At 39.8% G+C, this 21,341-nt stretch overlaps 1 protein-coding gene across 3 annotated transcripts in view; it reads left to right on the top strand.

Annotated features, from left to right (window-relative positions):
• ADAM22 (ADAM metallopeptidase domain 22) overlaps positions 1-21,341 on the top strand; it is a 129,926-nt gene that overhangs the window by 57,905 nt on the left and 50,680 nt on the right. For all 3 annotated transcript variants that reach the window (XM_041408701.1, XM_041408700.1, XM_041408699.1), the window contains exons 4-7: positions 1,235-1,301; positions 14,572-14,654; positions 18,382-18,445; positions 19,079-19,148. In XM_041408701.1, the coding sequence (XP_041264635.1) occupies positions 1,235-1,301; positions 14,572-14,654; positions 18,382-18,445; positions 19,079-19,148 (284 nt within the window). The remainder of the gene's footprint in view (positions 1-1,234; positions 1,302-14,571; positions 14,655-18,381; positions 18,446-19,078; positions 19,149-21,341) is intronic.

Raw genomic sequence — 21,341 nt, 5'->3', positions numbered from 1 at the left:
ACTTTGTCCTGCCTGGGGCTCACTCAGGGCAGTCGCCAATGTCTCTGTGAGCAAAAATGTCCATGGTCCTGCTGCCTGTTTGGCCAGGATGAAGGTCTGGAAAGCTGAGCTGCAACTGCCCTGCTGCTCCTGCCCTTCTTTCATGTGGTCAGTTCATATCTAAGCTCAGGTGTTTTGATATTTGAAGGAGAAATACTAAATTTTTGCCTCTTTTACTGAGCAGGTTTTTGCTCACTGCCTCCTGCCCCAGTGGCCAACTTGCCTCTTGTCAGGTTTTCTTTACCAATTCATCATCTCTTCCAGCTTAATTGTCACTGAGGTGGAACAATAGCAAGACTTTATACTGATTAATCTCAGTAAAATTTTGTAGTCTTTGAACCTGCTTATTGAAATTCACAGTGTAGATAATGTGGTCTCTTCCAATCTTACCAGTTCTGTGATTCTGTGGTTTTCCTGACTAGAAAATAACTATGAGGAAGATAATTTGACTGGTTTAGCATTTTAATGGCTTAGTAAATACAGCCTGCATTTAATTTATATATGTTTGCCTCAGGTCTGATTGCTTTTTCTCCTTGATGTTTGTTCCAAGTCCTTGTGTACTTGGAGGCTGGGATTGCTATTGCTCAGAGCCTTTTCCTCTGGCATTGCTGAAGCTGCAGGGCTCCCAGGGAGTGTGTGAACCTGCTCTGTGAGCCTGCCTGGGCTGCAGCTCCGGGGGCCCCTGGCTTTGCCTGCCCCGGCAGTGTGGAGCTGAGCGCACCATCCCGGTCTTACAAGGTGATGTCATTGTTGTGCCATTGTGTCCTTTGAAACCTGCCAACACAGCTGCTGTTTTCCCTCAGATTCCAACTGGATTCCAATTTCCTCAGATTCCATCCTTCTGCTTTTTTGCTTTTTTTGAAGTTCACCTAACTTCTGTGCTCTTTGCTTTTAGCAGCAAATAGAAGGAGTCTCTTGAATTGCAGTCAGTGTCAGTGGTTGGTTTTGGACCTTCCATGAACAAATTCCCCTCAGTTTTCCTTGTCCCACTTTCTGCTGTTAAAAATCAGTATGTCACGTGCACTGTGTAACTCCATTGGACATGGTTGTTTTAATGATTTTTATGAACATTTTAGGAAAAGTATCCTGCGGGTTTTGCCCTTTTCAAATGTAAATGTTTAGTCAGTGCTTGCTGAGAGGGAGTACAAGAACACATGCACGAGGCTTATGGTTCTTTTTTTTTGTCTTCTTGCAGTGACCTGCTGTCTTCTGAATATCTTGAGAGGCATATCGAGCAAGGTGGGAAGACAGTGGAAGTTAAAGTAAGAATTTCCTTTTTATGTTTCTCTTTCTTAATTTCCTTGGCTTTTGATCATGAAAACTCACATATTTTTGTGAAAAGAGAGATAACTGATTTTTCAAGTGATTTGTTTTACTATTGTGAGGCAAGCATGTTTCATGTTTTCTAACTTTCAGCTTTAAACAAGGCAAATAACTGCATTGTCAAATTTAGTAGATCAGCCATTCAAAATATATTCATAGTAGTTCTTTTTGCTAGTAAGTAAACTTCACTTTTGATACTTATTGAAGAAGGTATTTTTGTTTTGGTAGATAGCATTTTCTCATTGTACCAAACCCCAAGTTTGTTGGTTTGTTATGAGCTTCTTTGTAAATTTGAGAATAGCAATATTTATTGTATAATATTTCCAAATATCTAGTCACCGGTTGTGTATTTCTTTGTGTGTTTGTTGGCTTGGTGAATACAAGATGCTATTTGTTGCTGTTCTCTTGTGTGAAATGTCCCACAGCCTTTGCAGAAGTGTTTTGTTCTTTGCACGTGACATAAGAGATTTTTCTTGAGGACCCTCTATTTGTTAGGACTTATTTTATAGATGTCAGCTATAACTTTTGTATCAATTACTGTAGATTATAATAGAGTGTTCAGAAATGTATTATATATGCTACAAAATGGAAACTCTAAATTTGCCTATCAGGTAAATATTAGGTAAAATTTTGTTTAAAGTTTACATTTTATTAAAAGAAATCCCCCCAATTATTTTACTAAATCTGAGATAATCTAAACCTTTATAAACCTTTATCCACTGGATAATCTAAACCTGTATAAACCTTTATCCACTGGATATCTGAAGATGCAAGTTTTCTTTGGTTTATTCCCTTCTGTCATTTGCAAATAGGAAGTCTGCTCTCCCACTATTATCAAGATAATAGTCTGCATACATTATCAGACTGAGGCAAGCACATACCTGTTCCATTAAATTGTAAAGACTAATTCCTCAGTCAGCTCTGCTCTGCAGTCAAGAAGTCTTGCTTGACTGAAGTTCAGAATAGGAGTCAAAGCAGAAATAAAGATAATAGCTGATATTAATAAGAGAAAAACAACCCATTTGTCTACATTTAGATATATGTGCAAGTTATCTAAGTTAATCCATCCAAGCCCTGTCACTGAATTGTTCCTGATGAGCAAGCCTTAATCAAACAAGGAAATGTTTGAAATCAGCAGCTCTTCATATCTAAGTACTGTTTAATTGAATGGGAAAGTGATGGGAGGATCAGGCCTTTCAGAGGAAGGGTCAGGAAATGCTCTGGGTAAAACAGATGCGAGCCTCAAGGGTCCCACAGATTATTTCTCCTTGATTTAGATGCTGAGCCAGGGTCAGTGTATACCTTCAGGGATGGCTATCACCGCCTGGCTCAGTACTCTCAAATCTGCCTGAAGTAGAAAACTATCATTGCTGCATTCAGCTTGATACTTGAGGTGAGCTGAATTGGGAGTGAAAGGGGCTGCAAAGGCTGCAAAGGCTGCAAAGGACAGGGCTTGCTGCTGGAGCAGTGAGTTTCCCTCCCCGTGCTGCCCTGTACCACGGGCAGGGGTGCAGGGGTGGCTGGGCTGGACAGGTGGGCTCCTCTGCCCCTCCTGTTCCACTGCTCAGGAGTTCTGCCAGCAGCAGTCCTGTGGAAGCATGCTAGGAAAGGGAATGTAAGCTTTTTTCTTGTTTTGTTGCATCTGAGTGTGTGGGATTGGCCGAGAGGGAAGCAGCTGCTGTGACAAAATGTCAGAAGAGCCTGGTGGCCACAGTCATGGGAACATTTTCATAAAAGTTCAGATACCAAAAGATTTTTGGAAGAGTGCAGGCTACTGAGTACGCTTTAATACCAGACACTGGGTGAGGCTGATTTCAATACTCAATAGCTGTTTAAAAATAAATCTGGTTCCCTCTGACCAGTCAGTATTTTTCAGAGCACCTGTAAGTTCATTTTAGAGCTTTGTTTGTCTGTTGAACAATTTCTGAAAAGACTGGCAGTATCTGTTTGCTTTGGTTTTACATCAAATATTTTGAAAATCTTACTGCAACTATAAGAAATTTCCGTGATGGTGATTTATTACCTTTGATTACTGTGGGAATTGTTTACCATAACTGGTAACATAATTATTATACTGGATTTTAGGGATTGTGCAGATTGCTTAGATACTTATTTAAAAATAGCTACTAAAATGGTGCAACTTAGGGATAAATCACAAAATATGCACTCAGCTATGCAGCATATTCCAAAGCAGAATCTGAAGAGGTATTTCAGAAAGGAGACAGGTTTCTATCAGTTGCTTCAACATGCTGCTCTTCACCCATCTCTGTGCAGTTTATCTTGGCTGTAGGCAGAGACAGAGGCGGCCTGGCAACATCTCTCTTGCTGCTTTGGTGGGAGAAATGGTGACAGGAAGAAAATGTCCATCTGCCATCCACTGCCAGCTGCAGGCTTTGAGCAAGCCTGCTCATACAGAGAAATGTCCTCCTCTGTTCCTGGCCTTCTTACCAGAGAGGTGTATCTCAAAATCCATACGCATTCCCCCTTGCATTTCTCTGTGCAGGAAGACTGCCCAGACACACGAATGATCAGTGCTGCTGTTGTGCCACCAGCAGTATGGGAGAAGAAGGAGCTTTGAGGCACGGTGTGAAAGCAGCTGTACGTACATGCAGCAGTTTGGGAATGTGTCTGGAAAGCGGATCCTGCCTTGGCTCATATGCAATGTGGAGTTGATAACTACTTTTGCCACTCCTCCCCCTCTCCTTCCCTCCCAGTAAAACTTCCTGTGCTGTAAAATACATATGGATCTTCTGCCATTACTGAGAATGCTTCAAAGAGGAGAGGGGGGCAGGGGAAGGGAGAAATGTTTATACCATGAAAAATGCCACTTCTTAGTAGCAAAAGGATTTTTGCTTTGAGAGGAGTCCTCAGTTTAACATACCTTTTTGTCATAAGAAGACGTTACATTACGTTTGATTTCTGCATAATTATTAATATATTAGATCATTGTGAAGGTGAAAGATATTACAAATGTTTTTGTAGGGTACCAGCATTTAGCTGCTGCAGAGGAGAGGCTTCTTGTTAATTTGGCACCTCAGTTAGGCAGCACCTAAGACATTCTTATTAAATCAGCAGCAGTGTATAATGCCTAATAAAAACGAAAGGAGCTAGATGTTCAAATTATTTCAGTGTTTTCCCCCACACTCTCCTTTACTGTACATCACATCTCTACTAGGAAAGCAGGAATGTTGGCCTAAATTCCATCTGGTAGCAAAGAGAATAATCAATTAATAAGAAAGAGAAAAACCCTTCTTGGCATTGCCTTTTCCTGATTGTGTCATTCCAGACCATCCTATGCTCATAGCACGTCAATACTCAACCTGTGTATACCTAATGTTGTTGCAATATATCTGTGTGTCCTTTCATCTCTCTTTCTCCCTCTTTTTTGGTTGTCATTCTGTCACTGATGTTGCCAGTGAGATGAAAGGCAAAAAACAGTTATAGTGCTGAGTAATTCACATTGCTGGATTTTTTTTACCCTCAGAAGAAACAACTGATATCTATTCAGTGATATTTTCTCAATAAAATGTTTCAGTTTTCCTCTTCAGAGTGTGTAGAAATGTATGTTTCTGCTTGTATTCCCCCAAAACAATGGACACTTCTACAAGTTCTTAGGAAATTGCTTTCTGAAAAAGATTAAGCCGTGAAAATAATTCAGTCAGAAAACTTGCACAGGTAGAGATGTTAATAAAGAGAGATGATAAACACCAGAAAATTTTGATGGCATGTTTAAATATGGCTATAGAAGGAACTGTATTTCATAGGCAGTCCTTAAAGTCTGAAATTCTTGTGTGTGGTGGTGTAAACACAGCATGTATATTATGAGCACAAAATTACAGCGAGAGTACTTACAGCATAAACTGCTGCTTTTTGCTTCAGCCTCTCGGCATGTTCCTATGATAGCACTGAACAGCATGAATGGAGACATATCAGATTCTGGGTACTGTTTTTTCTTTGTTGTAGCATTAACAGAGGAGCTTTGGCCAGGCTTGTCCTGTGGGTTAGGACTGCTGTGTCCCACGCTGTGCTGAGCCCTTCTGCTGGGCCCTGCTTGTGCAAGTGCTCAGCCTTGACTGGGCTTTCTTCAGAGCACCCACAGCTGTCCTGTCCAGCTGGGGGGACCCAGCCCAGCCTCCTGCTCTGTGGGGTCCCAGCAGAGGGGCCACCATTGTAGTTTGGCCAATGGGGGGTTTGGGGCAAGTGCATTTTGATACTGCACAACAAAGAAGAGCTGTTAGCTTGCAGAAATAGTCATTATGTTGTGTGTGTTGTTTGACTGGTAGAGTCTGCAAGATGACTGTTATCGTAGCTTACAGCTATTTTAATGCTTCTGCACAAGGGGGAAAATTACTGTTCTTCATTGCCTTGCTGTGCTTAAAGCCTTGGCTAGTGTGTGCCATGATGTGTATTTGAAGGGCTCTTTAAATGTCCTTTTTAAGGAAAAATTATGCATAAAGGAGAAAAACATGAAAATCTTGAAAGACCAGAGGAGTCTGGGTACCCTTGATAGGGTCGATATTGCTTTTTTCTGTTAAACTTTCTCCTTCAAATCTGGTCTTCTTGAGCAGTCCCTTGACTGAGGGCAGTGTGTGTCAGTGCACACCTGTGCCTGTGTTTGATGAGACCTTATCCAAGTAGTATTCCTACATTTCTTTGTTATCTCCACAGGTATAAACTGATCATAAGTCTACAATAATTTGTGGTGCAGCCAGATTAAACACTTAACCAGTGAGCAGGTCATTTTAATAATTGACTGCTATGTTTCCGGCCTTATGGCAAGACTGGAAGCCATCATCTTCCAGTTAGGGCACTCCGAAAAGTGATTTCTTATTATTCTTCAGGTTTTGGTAAGTCACCTCTTTGTAACCAAAGAGGAAGGTGTTTCACTTGCCAGGAAAGCCTTTATGCTAAACAGGCTTTCCTGCAAGGGATTACATTTTCTCCTGAATAGCAGAGTGCCAGCTGGGCCGGCAGAGGACAGGATGGGAGTGCAGGAAGACTCAGCCCTGGGAGGCTGGAGCCTGGGGCTGGTGGGGAGCTCTGCATGCATCTATCTGAAACTTTCACAACCTGCTGATGAAAACTGAAAAGGAGAAAATCATAAATAATGCAGGAATTATATATGCCTGTTTCTGGCAGAGTTTTTTTTGGCTGCATCCAGAGACTAGAGAAGCCATTATTATCAGAAAAATCACTCTCAATCTTGTTTGAGAGAATACTTTGAATAAGGGTTTCTGTAATGTTGTCAGATCTCTCTGTTGCGCCCTCAACAGAGCTCTCTTAGCAAATTACTAACAAATCTAGACCATAATCTACTTTTTAGTGATAGCAGTAAACTAACTGAAGAAGAGCTGATGGGAGTCTGTGAGTCTGACACAGTTTAGCAGGGAGTTCTTGCAAGGTTGATCTTCAGAGTGCTCTCATCAAATGTTTTCATTAATGACTTAAGTGAAAAAAGTATGTGTCTATTAATGAAATTTGCCAACAGTGAAAAACTGAGAAGTAATACAATGCAGAGAAGGATTAGTTGGAAAACTGACTATCTTTTGACCAATGGAGTAAATAAAAGACCGAATAGAACAAATGGCAACTTCTTACACTTAGGGACTGATTATAGGTGTTTGTACTGTATAATGAAAGTTCATAAATTCAAAGTTACACAAGAAGGGGGAGATTAGAGTGTAATAGTGGAACAGAATGGCAGGATGGAAGCAAACTGATCCCAGAGTATACCGGTCAAATTGCTTCCTCTAGGTTTTGACAGGAATGAATGTATCTTGGTGAAGAGTAGACAAAATTTTAAAATTTCTGTGTGTTTTCAGTTATTCTGGACATCTTTTTTTCCCCAGTAGTGTTATGCTGTCACACTAAGTCCATAGGCATTGAGAAATATCTCACTTTTCTGTTGTAGCATTTTTTGAATTCTGTAAGCAAGCCCTTTAGGGTTTAGAAAACGTAGCGTCCTCTATAGGATACCAGGGCAAGATAATCAGCCCTCATACATAGTGCATTTTCCTGACTTAATGATCCTGCAGGCTGGCACTTTTAATGTACATTTACAGTATATTTTTTAAATATCTGATTATCTCCCTGTTATTACTCGCTTACTTTTTACATACATTCTACTACCAAGGAGAAGAAAATTAAAAGTAACAGCTTTCCATATTAGGAGTCATTCCCAGGTCATGGTTTTGAATATACTACGCTAGAATGAATCCCTGATCATGATTCATGTAGGATTTTGCAGGTTTAATTATCTTGTCTCCCTTTTCTTTGTGACGAAAAAAAAAAAAAAAAAATCTTGTGGGTTTAACTAGTACTGCAGGGGAAAAATGTCAGAAAGTGGAAGTGTTCCAGAGTGTAAAAAGTATATTTCACTGTACATTAAAAAGTACATTTTACTGCGAATGTGGACCCCAGTGATGGCGGGTGGTTCTGCTGAAGTGACAAGTCAAGCGACTGTGTGACCATCAGGATTCACCTCTTGGGTACTCTGCCATAGTTTTCTCTTGTTCCAGAAGGAGGACAGCTTGGACTTGCAGAAAAATCTTTTCTGCCTTTGAGCACCTCTTGAGTTATTTTCCACGAGCTGCAATAACATACGACATACATCGCCAGAGAGTGGTAGCAACTAAGTGTTCTGTAATCTCAGACTGTACGAGGACTGAGTATGGCTGAGAGAAATTAATTACTGCTATAACATTAAAGAACATCAAATCGCTTTGTAGATGCCCTTATTAAAAAATAAAAGTGTATTTTTGGATTTAACTTAATCCCTTTGAGGGGGAATTAAGCTAAGCAAACAGGAGCTGCTGTACTTCTGAAGGAGTGCTTCCATGCAGCGTGCTTTAGTTTGACATCTTTACTTTCTTCATCTTGACTTCTGTAAGTAGCTTTGCCTAGGCATGTCTGTTGTTCCCTGTGGATACCAAACTGGCACTGTATTATAAACAGTAGGTTAATGTTTCTAGACACAGCCTTAAACTCTGTGAATTTTCACTTAGAGACAAGTTCTGTCATTCAGAAATAATGAGCCAATAAGGATATCAGAGTTGTATTGTTTTCTATTTTCCTCAGAACTTTATGTCCTGTTGACTGATTGGTATCCGTGTAGGTGTTGTGTTGTGGTTATAGTAGTCTTGTAAATCACATTCTTACACCTTGGCTTCAGACTTGGGTGATGAGCTGATGTGGCAGATTGGAATGCGTTGATTAAAAGGAATTTTCATATTGTCCCTTAAAATGTTTGCTTCCATTTCCCTGGAACAGGAATGCAGGAGTGGAGCAAAATGACTATAATTTAAATTACTTGTATGCCATGACTGAGAGACACTAGCCACTGCTACAAGAGCTGTCTTAAAGACAGCAACAGAGTAGGCAGGAAGAGGTAACCTTTTCTCCTCTGCCTCATCTTTGCCTGGCACCTGATAATAAAAAATAATTTCCCCTAACACCAAGGTAAGTCAAGGCAAATCAGGAGTCTGTTTTTCAAGCAGATGCCAAGGCAGCTTCCAGAGCAGATGGTGTGGTGTTGGCATGAGCTCTCTATCCACACCCTGCAGTGTTTTGTGGGGCATCTTCTCTCATAGCTACTGGGCAGTAAACACAACCCTCATTTGGCCTCTGAACTGGGAAGCTGGGCTGATATCTTGTGCCATCTGCTGAAGGCTCCTGCTGTGAGTCACTGATGGCAGTTGGAGCGAGTCGCCTGCGTGCAGGATCCTGTCACATACACGTGTGTCTCTGTTTGTTAAGAGTGCTGCCAACAGTCTTTAAACATGGGCGTTTTGTGGAGAAGGCTTAGAAGTGGCTGTGCCTTATCCTAATTTTGGAATCCATATCTCTGATTTCAGAAACTGAAACGGCGTTATAATCTAATGTCACCACAGCGTGTCGGCTCCGAGCTATATGAGCACATGTGGTAGCCATCCTCCCACAAAGGGAGGGCACCGTTCACAATTTCAGAACATTTGGCTTTAAGGAGACTGCAGTCCAGAAACTACTCTGCAAAGAGGTGGTGCCAGGTCCCTGGCGTTGTTACTGAGCTGAGTAAGAGCTGAACTCAGGGCTCAGCACAGCAGGGCTCCTGCCAGTTGCTGAAGCGTGTGTCAATTAAAAGATGTTTTCTCTCATTGCAGTTACACAGGTCAAAGTGCCATTTTGACTCTTCTGTTTACTAATAGAAACCCATTCACAACAAGTTATTTTCTGCTGTAGAAGTCAGAGAGCAAGGGTGCATTTTCTTTTCCTTTTGCTGTTGATCGTGCAGCCTTAGTTATGTATTTTTGTAACTGGTGGCCCCACAATGGGTAGCCCTTTAAACAGCTTATTGTTATCTGGCAGCTCATTATCATCTAGCATTCACAGAATGGTGGTTTGAGCCTTAGCTGGCCTTTTGGGAACTTTCCCCTGCAAGGAAAGAGGGAGATATGTTACTAGGATTTGAATTAAACCAGCAATCTCCTTTCCTGTGGATTTAAAAGTGTTAAAATAGGAATATGTAGGAGAAGGAAGGTATTCATTTTAAGGTCAGTGCCTGACTGTTGCATGTGTTTTACTGGCCAGCACCTCTCTTAATTGCAGAAATGGCTTACTTGGATATCCAATGTAGAAAGCAGATGAATGTGCATCCTTATTTTCCTCCCCTGGGAAGGTCAGTGTCTCTGAGGTGAATAACAAACTCTGCCAGTGTATGGTCAGCAGATGCTTTTTGCACTGTGACTGCAGAGAGGAGTGAACTGCTGCCATTAATGACTGTCGGGGCTGTTTTTTCACTTTACTTATTTCACCCTTTATTATGAGTGTTGGTTAATGTGTTTTTCATCTCTTTTGTGTCTGCTCAGCAGCTGATGCCTCTCAAAGCAGGGACAAACTATCTTAAAGAATAAAAATGGAAACAGATTTTATTTGCATTTGACATCTGTGTCTTACCATTTTTAGTGTCTTTGCCACACTACGTACCCAACAGGTTGCAAGAAGACTTGTACTGACATGGACAAAAGGGTTGCATCTGGTTAGAGATGAACTGTAGCTGTTCACAGGGTAAATAGCTCTAATTCAGGATTTTGCTAGAATTATCCAACTTAAGCATCAGATGAAGGCTGTTTTATGAATTGACAACTATCATAATCATTAACTTGTTTTAATTGACCCTGGGGTCATTCTGGGTTTTTTTGGTTGGTTGGTTTTTTTTTTTTTTTTTTTTTTTTTTTTTTCCTTGTAGCATGTTATTTCATCTTTATCTCTCCAAATTAATAAACTTTTAAAAAATATCTATTTTCTGTGCTGCACTCGGAGTAGGTTGTCCTTCATATCAAGAAGGTTCATGCAAGAAGGATAACTTACTGATCCAAGGAAATGGACAGCAGAGTGCTATGGGCATTGGCAGAAATTTTGCCTTGCAGGCAAATGTGTGTTGCAGGTTTGTGTCACAGCTGTTGTCACCAGGCTGACCTTGTCTCATAGGAGATGACATTTAGCCTAATTTTCTCCCAGACTCTAGAGCGACCAGGTTCAGTTTTAGAGCAGAAGTGGGTAAATGTGCTGCTCAGACTTATGGCTGGCCATATGTCGAAGAGCGGTCTGATTTCCTCTCATCTTACACTGAACCATTCCCCAGTAGCTGGCAAAGGCCAGTGTGGAGGTTTGATTTGCTGAGATGGGCAATTACTGCTTTTGAGAGAACAGAGAGAGGCTCTGTTAGCTACAGGAAGCCAACAACTCTTCACAAAAGACCGGTGATGTTCTGGACTGAACTCTAGCTGGTGCTAATTTCAGCTCTTAAGGGAAGTCTTAATTATCATATGGGACCAGAATATTTTTAGGAAAAAAATGAAGATTTTTTTCCCCAGCTTTTGTCTCTTTGCTGAAGACACCAGTAGATAAGAGAGACAACCCTAGTCCTTCAGGGGGTGTTTCCAAGAGCAGAGTAAAAGAAGATAGATATGATCATGATATTTAGTGTTTGGTGGTCTTAGGGCTCTCACATACTGTGATTTTTCCTCTAATACAGTGCATTTTATGGCACACCTGCTATAAAACAGGTTTAGTACATGCCGAACCCAGAACAATTTCAGCCTCAGCACTATAGTGAAACAACAACAGTAAACTTCTTGCCCAAAATTACACGTGCTTGAAAAAATCTGTCCTGTAGAGTACCTTTATGTGTCCTGATTCTCAATACAGAACCACAGAATCATAGACTCATTAAGGTTGGAAATTACTTCCAAGTTCTTTAAGTCCAACCTTTGACAAAACACCATCATGCCAACTAAACCATGGCACTGGGTGCCACATCCAGTGGTTTCCTGAACATGTCAATTCTCAGAATTTGTAGCTTTAAGTACCCACACAGGGGTCAAACTCAGAACCTTGGTGTTATGAGCACCATGCTCTAACCACCTCAGATAATCACATGCATCATGTACTCGGAAAAAAAAAAAAAAAAAACTATCTTCATTTAAAGAAGTGAAAATAATTTTTTTAGCTTAATTTTATTAACTGGTTTGCAGCGAACTTATGTTATAATGATAGGAACATAAATACATAACTAAAAAATGTCTCCTGGATGTTAGCATATAGAAAGGAATGTTTTGTAGTGATAAGAACTGGTCCCTGAGACTGAGATCAGAGTTGTGTTTCTGTCTCCACTGGAATTACCGTGAACTCTAGTAGATCATTGAGTTTAATTGATTTGATTAAATAGAGTAGAATTTGTGTATCTCAATTGCATTTTTCCCAGACAAAAATTTAGACCTGGTTTTGTTATATTTTTCTCTTCTAGATCTGTATGCCTAATTTTTTTTCCCATGGATTTATTACAGAATAAATTAATTTGGAGGTACTCTCATGTGACATTTATTTGATTTCCATTTGAAAGATCAAAACACACTTTTGAGCCACAGACTGGACTCTTAGTATGAAAAAATGTTCCTCCTGGTTGAAAAGACATGGTTTTGCAAACTAATGTAGCCTGAGATTCTATTTCTCGTACATATTAACTACATTTTCTGAGAACAAACTAATTTGTGTAATTACTCCAAATTCCTTCCACAGCTAGAAGCCTGTACAACTCCCTACTGATAGTCTTTTCAGTATTATTTCCATATCCATGCACTTAATTCCAGTTATGTCTTTTACAGGAATACTACTTCAAGAATTCTCTTTAGAGTGTATTTTATTGCTCATAAGGTTTTAGATCATCCATATAGTTTGATTTTTAGCTTTGTTATTTGCTAACTGGAGTCTCTCTTGTTTACTTCTTATTCATATATTCCAAAAAGACCTGAAAGGCTTAAGCAGTTCCATGATCCTGTAGAGGGGAAAGTTCTACTGACTGAAAGAAAAAAAATAGCAAGTCAAGACAGCTTAAAGAAGCTAAGATATAGGAAATAAATAGGTAAATAGAAAAGGAGGATAAAATGGAGAAAATGAGCCGAGATTTCAGGAAAAACAAAGAAGTATATAGTCTCTCTGAAATCAAACTAACTTAGGATATTGGTGGCTAAAATGTACATGAGTGCAAAGCAGAAATTGAAACAATCTCCTTTTCACTGATACTTGATCTGTGTCCCAAATTCTGGATAGTCATAAGAAATGCTGGTCCGGGGGTGATGGGTCATACACCTGCTGTCAGACACACCTTGGTGTAGCCTGGGATGAGTCAGCCCCAGAGCCTCTCACCAACGTGAGACAGGGAGTCAAACACTGCCTCTGTGGCACCGGTTTCCCTTCAGATGTCTGAGCAGAGGGGTGCCCACGGTGGGCAGCATGGTGGTTACTCTGCAGGTCAGCGTGGTGAAGGACTTCCTTTGAGCAGGCTGAGATCAAGCACTGTGAGCAGCTGTGCTCTAACAAACAGCCTCCTGTACTCTCTTAAGGAGTGCACCTCAAACCAGAGGCACCCATGCATTGGAGCTGCTTTCAACAGTAGTTTCTTGTAGAAAACAGAACAGGGTTTCCTGATCAAAACACAAAACTACCAATGTAGCCTACATATTTTCTTACCATTAATTTGATCCTCTTTTTTTTTTTTTTTTTTAGTTTTTGAAAATTAGCCCTCATATTTTTTTTACAATAAATTGGTCCTCCTTTTTTTTTTTTTTTTTTTAGTATTTGAAAAATAAAATCTGAAAGCATTTAATGTCAGATGTCTGAAATCACTGTGCTATGCAACTTGCAAGTGACTGCTGGCTTCTGAAACAGCTGTAATTGTAATCTCTTTCCCTCCCTTTGGTAAATGGACATAAATATTCAGAGGGCTGGGTACATTAGGCTAGGTATATTATTCATTCATTTGCTGGAAGAAGTATTTGCAAGTAAATGCTATTAAAAAAGAAAAGTACTGAAAATCTCCTTCATAGTTCTTTAACCAGTGTTAGTGCATTACAGCATAGATAAATTTGGTGAGACACTGATAGGTAAGTTATTCTGAAGAGTAGATGTCAATGAGAATTTAAGGGATGTTTGAATTGTTTTTTGTTTTTCTAATTTTACATACAAATATTGTGCAATACTGAATAAATTTATTGCATGTGTAGTAGGGCTTATCAGTGAAAGCCCTACTACAGTGAAACCGGGGGGAAATTTTTGAGTAGAGTCAGCTGGATTTAATAGAAAGGTATACATTTTATTTGCAGAAGAGAAGAGGCAAATATTCATTTTCATTGTATTCCTTTACTACTTAGTTATTCTTAGAGGTTCCATTAGCTTTGGAGTGCTAGTGACTACTTTTCCTTTGGTAGTTTTTTTCAATCAAGCATTGTTATTATTTTGTTAGCATACCTTTCTCCTTGGAAGAAGGAAATTGCCTTACCCTCAGAGCAGATGCAGAGCATCCTGTCTGATGTAGTCATGTGCAGAGCAGATGCTGAGTCTAAGCCCCCTACTTCCAACTCTTTTTCCAGTCAGTGAAGAAAGATGAGCACTTCTGGAGTAATTTGTCTCTGAAATCCATCTCAGGATGTCAGGGGTTTCACACTGAGATTGTGAAATTCACCATTTGGTGTACAGTGTCAAGATGATGGTGTTTGTCTAAGTACCAAACCAAGGCTCAAAGAAGAGGGGATGAACACCCACATGAGTGATAGTGAGTTCTGGGTGCCATGCCAATGGCTTGGGAAAGTGTTTATGAAAAAGCCGTCCTTGACAGGATGAAGTGTGATGCTGTGGAATGTCCCATGGATTTACAGTCTCGATTTCCAATTTCAGGGAGGAGAACATTGCTATTATCAGGGAAAAATTCGAGGAAATTCTGTATCATTTGTTGCCTTGTCAACATGCCATGGATTACAGTAAGTCTGCTGTTTTGTTTTTACTGACCTTTGTTTATCACTCTTTTAAGGAAAATCAAGTTGCTTATAGTAAAATGATACATGTTTATAGCAAAAAAAAATGCTATTTATTTTCCTATACTGCTTTGTCACCAATATTAAGCAATCAAAAATCTTCAGAATTTACTTTTTTTTTTTTTTCCCCTAAACTCAGGACTAATGCAATGGCCAGGCATTGTTTTAAGATAACTTATTATAGAGATGGCAGAGTAGAAGTAGCTGAAAATGTCCTATTCTACATAGGAATAAAAACAATGCCAATGATTTATTTGGAAATTGTGTCCTTTTCGAACTTATTATAGAGATGGCAGAGTAGAAGTAGCTGAAAATGTCCTATTCTACAAAAATAAAAACAATGCCAATGAATTATTTGGAAATTGTGTCCTTTTCTTGTTGCTATAATGATGTATATGCTTTATTTCTTTTCTAGGATCTTTACAAAGAAAATGTCACTTTAGAATTTATCTTGTGTTGTCCATTTTTTTTAACAGAATTTCTGGCCTTAAGCTATGTGTATGCATATAGTAAAATCTTGAAAAATCTAGAAGAAAAGGCATGAGGGTGCAATAATTTTTATTTGAAGTGCATAATTTTACTTATAAATAAAGCCTCTGTCAAGTGAAGGCTACATAAAGCTGTGTATGGGTTGTACAGCTTTTGGACCTGTCTACTTTTGGTGCTATTGAATGATGCTAGTCAGGTTTTCAGATCAACCAAGTGCCTGTCACATCTGGGAATTACAGGATCTCAGCACTACTAATACTGACATCAGCTTGCAAAGTCATGGCACCAAGTGGGCCTGTGTAGAGATCACGTGAGCTTTACCTTTTTCTGTGGAAGCAGGGTTTAGCTGATGGAAATCTTCTTCAGCCTATTGTCTATTTGCAATTATTCTGTAGTTCTGGTATCAGTCATATAAGTACTTTCATTTGAGTAGTGTCTTTTATAGTTGTATATTCTTTAGTATGAAGGGGAGAACGCCTGCAGAAGACTTGTCATCCTTGCACTTGTCTGATTTACAGCTGTGCAGCTCAAGAAACTTGAGCCCAGTTTGAAGCATGGACAGTAAGCCTAAAAATAGTAGCTTCCTAATGCATCCTGAGGCGCTGCATGGCTTCCATTAGCAGTGGTCCATTAGGTCTTGGCCCCTGCTAACTCCTAGGAGAAAAAGCAGGAACAAAGGAGAGCCTGCATATGTCTTTCCCTGCCCTCTTTCTGTGCATTTATGCTTAAAACTGACTGTTCTGCTGCTCTGTATTCTTCAATGGCCTGATATGCAAATTAGTCCCTTCTAAAGTTACATGATAGATGATGCATTTTTTTTCATTGTATAATTCAGCTCTCTCTTGAAAGGTATCTCCCTGTCTCCTCTCCCCACCCTCCCCTCCATTTTTTTTTCCCTTGATATAATAAAGTTTGAGCTGAGTTCTTTGACACAAGCTTACTCCAATCAGGCTGGTATTTCAAACATCCAGTATGAGAAAGTAATGTTTCCTGAGCTGTATTAAACTCACATTCTCTGCCACTGCATTTCCATCATTGCAACTAGCTCCTACACAGCTGATTTTAAATGATAATTATTAGAAACTTACACTGGCAATCAGAGCTCCTTAGCTTCAACCACACTTTGGAATATCTTGCTGGAATAAGGGTAGCTGGGCAGAGTTGTCTTCTGCAAGGTCTGCGGGGCAGGAGCTTTGCTTTCATGAATTTTAGGAAGTACACAAGACAGAACAGATGCCTTTAAGAGAATAACAAGCTTCATATTTCTAAAGGTCATGCCAGTCTCCTCTTTTGCGTATTAGTACCTCTAGATCTCAGCCAGCAGAATTATTCATACATGTGAAAAATAGTTGGGGTTTTTTAATCAGAAGTTATGAGTTCTTATTTTAGTAATGTCTGCTTTGCGTCCTTCCTTTTATTAGTTAAATCAATCACATCTGGCCGACAGAATGCCTGAAATTATGCATGTCTTCTTAATGACTTGGCTAATGACAAATGTATCTCTGCCACCTCAACTTCAAGCAAGCTATTTTGCTTGGACTTTTGTTTGTTTTCTGTGGATGTGGAGTGACGACGGTTTGCTATGAGTTAACCGAGGAGGACTGTGGCTGCAGAGGCCAGGGTGGCTGGGGTGTGGGTGAGCCGTGGCGAGGCGCGGCTCGCAGCCCGGGCTGGGAGGCGAGGCAGCGGGCACGGCTGGGATCCTGCTGCCGGCTGCTGGTGGATGCCGAAACTGCCGTCGCTGCTGTGAATTCCGCTGTCACGGCTACAAACGTGATTGTCTGAAGAATACACATCACCAAAACGCAGGCTTTTGAAATGTTTTGCTTTCTCTTAAACACACCCATGGGCGTGTGGTTTCTTCAGAGCACACTGGCTCTATGGTAGCTGGTGGGAAAAGAGCCACGAATGCTTTGAGGGGGCACCTCAGGTCTGTAGGTCAGCTGTGACTATTATTCTTGTCACTGCTGAGTGACCTGATCAGAGGTCAGTGCTGCTGGAGCAGCAGTCTCACAGGAAGCTCTTTGCTGACAGTGCTTCACCTTGCAGATCCCGCTTAACTAAAGTTGCAATTAGAGGGAAGGAAACTGATAAAAAGCTACAGGATCTTCCCCAGTCTCCTTTTTTCCAAGCAAAGAAGCTCCAGTAGATGCTGGAATATTTTGCTTAGACTGTATAGACAGTATTTCCAAAGTATTTCCAAAGAATAGGCATGTGTAATTTGAAAGGTGAAGCAGCTTTACATTGTAGTTATGCTCGTACTTGATATATGTTATACAGTCAGTAACCCAGGTAACTTCTGTGAATGTCAATTTTGCTGATAAAAAATGCTGCATAAGAAAAAAGAAAAGGATCTGCTTTTGTTCCTTGTAATTCTTGTTTGGTTTGGGTATTTTTAACAGTAACATAAGTAAATAAATAATCTCGCTTTCATGCTGTTGTTGTTGTGTGCAATGTGCCAAATTTGAATTTACAGCTCGTATTTAGGGCCAAGCTTAAACACTGTAGTAGTGGCCCTTTGAAAGTGACATGCTGATGCAGCCTAATCCCAACCATGTCACTGCAATAAAGGAAAAGTTACTTAAAAATATTCTGGTTTGGTTGAAGATCATAATGTAAGAAATAACATTTATTCTGGTTTGGTTGAAGATCATAATGTATTGATGTAAGAAATAACATTTGTTTTTCTGATCTTTGTATATTTGTATCAACACTTTATTTAAACGAAATGCTAAGGGAAGAGTTAATAAAAAACCCATTAAAACCTAAGGATAATTCAATTCAATTAAATATCATTTTTATTTGGGGAAAGCTATACATATGTTCCAAAAATGAGTTCCTAATGACAGGTCCCTTATTTATCTGTTGCAGGTAGATATCTCCTGCATGGGAATGGGGGCTTTGAACTGGATTTTCAGTTGGTTAAATTAGCCCATTTTGTGTTTATATGTGTTGTAGAGAAGGTTTGTGGAAGAAAAAACAGTCTTCACCACAGGAGAAAATCTTTTGAAAGTGATGAAACAAAAAGATTGATCCAGAATTGCATTCAGTTCCTGAAACCATTTTAAACTCTTCATTTCCCAAATATTTAAATTTTTAAAGTATATTAACTTTTAGAAGTTACTTCCATGTTGCGCTAGTGTTTGTTTATTAAATCTGTATTTACCTTTCCTGCTCTTGACAGTGGGATGTTCTATGATGGAAATCATACTTACCTTATTGAGCCAGATGAAAACTACACTTCAGATGTAAGTAGAACTTACAGTAGTCCTGCTGTGTTTTTTCTGAGTACAGTCATCCATGGGTACAGGGTAGGCATAAGGCCGTGGGACCAAAGGGTCATCCCCTCATTCCTAACTCATTTACCTTGAATGTGAGACTCCATCTTCACTGACAAAAGCAGACCTGCAAAAATTAGACAGTGATGTGTCTATGTGTGTGCTCTGTAGCTCTTGGCTGTAGAGCACGGCAGCACTAGAGGAGGGTCCCTTGGAGCCTGTGAGTGCCCAGTCCCCTTCCTTGGCACTTCCTGCTCTGGGTTTATTGTATCACTCTCCTGCTGGTTTACCCTTGACTCCAGTTCAGCAGCTCCTGGGACTTCCGTTGACTTTCCCTGAGCAGCTCTGGGAGCCTAATTTAGGCCTAGCTCTGTGTGCTCAGCCACTGTGTTTGAGGTACTCAGATATAAAAGGTGGTTAAATGTGGCATTAGCCATCACGTTGCAGTTGGGAAAAGAACATGTAGAGCAATGGTGCCTGGCAACTTGCATGTTCTCTGGGGTATGTGCTGGGTAACAAGAACCTTTAGATTTGTCTGTTTAATGCTCATGAGATGGATTAATTTTTCCTGATATAATAATGGGCGATTATTTACTATTTCAGGATGACTTCCATTTCCACTCTGTTTACAAATCCAAGTTGTTTGAATTTCCTTCAGCCGACCTGCCGTCTGGTATGATTTTTTAGTATTCATGACTTATTGAGTGTTTTAGTCTAAGGCCAAATTTGTTGATTATATTTGATAGATCATCTTCTGAGAGTATATTGTTTTGTTATATATACCTTCTTTTACCCAATTTAAAAAAAATACTGAAAAAAACCATTTTGAAACAGTGAAAACACAGGAAAAAATCTGAAGTGATGAAAAAAATCCTGAATCTAGTGAATGAAATCTCTCCTAGACCTTCATGTTGTGATATGTGTTTCTCTTAACAGGTCATATGGTCTGTGGGCTGGATTATGTGCTGGTAGCTGTAGAGAGGAAAGGACTGAGGTAGCCTAGAGGTGATCAAAATAAACACCACCTTGATGGTGGTTGATAACTCTTCATGGGTTTTTCTGGTTTTGAGATACAGGGTGAGTGCCATGGAGTGAGCATAAGGAGACAAGAAATTGCCCAATGTAATTTCTGTTCAGTGACTCTGATCTCCAGTCCATTCAGCATCTTTCACAGTACTGGCTATGATGAGGGCCATGCTTTTCAGTGCAGATGAATTTGGAGGCAGAAGTGGTTTCAGGTGCTTGTAGTGATAAATGCCCATATTGTGTGTGGAGGGAGAAAGTTTTTTTTTAAAAAAATCAGTTTTCATCTGAGAGGCTGGCTTGCTAATTGAAGCTAAAATTGCAGTATTTGTGACATATCCCCATTCTGTCAAGGATTTGCCAGTTTTACAGATGTGTTTTCCTGCCCTACAATGCATATCCTAGATAAGCGTAACTGTCCTTCATAGACACAGACATTTTGGAAGAAACCACCTCCAGTCTGACTTCTTCTGGAGAGTTACAGATGTTTGGTTATCTTGTTACAAGCTATTTGTCCTATGGTAACATTTGGATCTGAGATCTTAAGGTGCTGAATACGACACGCAGATGGGTTCATCTCTGGAGCATTGTTTGTGCAGGTCTGCCAGTTGTTAAGCGAAGTAGAATGATTCAGGGAACTAGTGAGAAAAGAAGGGGGGAAAAAAGGGAAATTGCTACAATCTGGTTGATTTAATTTGCTCTGAAGAAGGAATCTGAATCCAAACAAAACCAGGGTCCCAGCTTGGTACCTCCTGTCCTGGGATGATGATTGCCCAGGCAAGGCAGAGGCAGTGTTGGGATGGAGGAACACGAGCACAAAATCTCATGACTTTTGTGCAAGGCATTGACTTCTGTGTCACAAAACTTCCTGTGTACCTGCACCTTACACGGGTACCATGCTTAATACCTGTGCTTGCAGAGATGATAGTGTAATGAGAGCAATTTATTGAACATAAGGTCACTAATAGAGTCCATCATTTATCACATTTTCTTGAGGGCATATAACTCAAAAGATTGGAAATAATGCAACCAATGCTGAGTTTAAAACAAATCTTCTATCTTGGGTTGTTAAACTAAGACATTGCTAGTGTTGGTACTTACTATCTGTAAGCTGTTTTATAAGATTTCCTTAGTGAAATCTGTGTTTTCAAGATTATGGAATAAAATTGCTTTCTGCTTTTAAAACTATGAAAAGGGATTAATTGCAAGTAAATGCCCCAGTTTCACCTCCACCAAAGCTTCTTGATTTTCAAAAATCTGTCAGACTAGGGCTTCACGGTTTTGTTTTGGTTATTTGCTTTCCCACAAAAATCCAGACATACTTGTACAGTTTTGATTTCACTACAGATAACAAATAAATAGTTGGTGGCTTTGCTGTACAAAGCCCAGCATGTGACATAATGGGACATGCTGCCATCTAGATTGAATTCATCTAGATTGAATTAGAATCACAGGATGGTAGAAAAGGTTAAAAAGGAAATTCAGTTGCAGAGTGCTAGTCTTCTCAATTAGGCAAGTATTTGTAATGTGGATGAGAGGTACGGGGCGCTAATCTTCTATCACTTTATGTTTAGGGTCCCATGTATGGAAAAATAGACTTTAATTCACAGTCTACTCTCCTACATGCTCATACTTGTTTTTGTAAAATTGTTTGAAAAGGTGTTTCTGATGTTTGTAGTGAAAATTATAGTACATGTATAATATTATATCCTCATTAGGAAACCCAAAAATTTTCTTTGTCTGTGATCATTCAATTTGTCTCTGCCTGTAAGTCATCCTCCATGCATAGTCACAGTTCCAGAGGATGAAAGCTCTACCAGTATCTCTGCTTCTTCCCTGCCAG

The sequence above is a fragment of the Onychostruthus taczanowskii genome, unplaced genomic scaffold, assembly GCF_017590055.1.
Source record: "Onychostruthus taczanowskii isolate IOZ18803 unplaced genomic scaffold, ASM1759005v1 scaffold3, whole genome shotgun sequence".
Classification (NCBI taxonomy): Eukaryota; Metazoa; Chordata; class Aves; order Passeriformes; family Passeridae; genus Onychostruthus; species Onychostruthus taczanowskii.
This window is presented reverse-complemented; position numbering and strand designations above follow the sequence as displayed.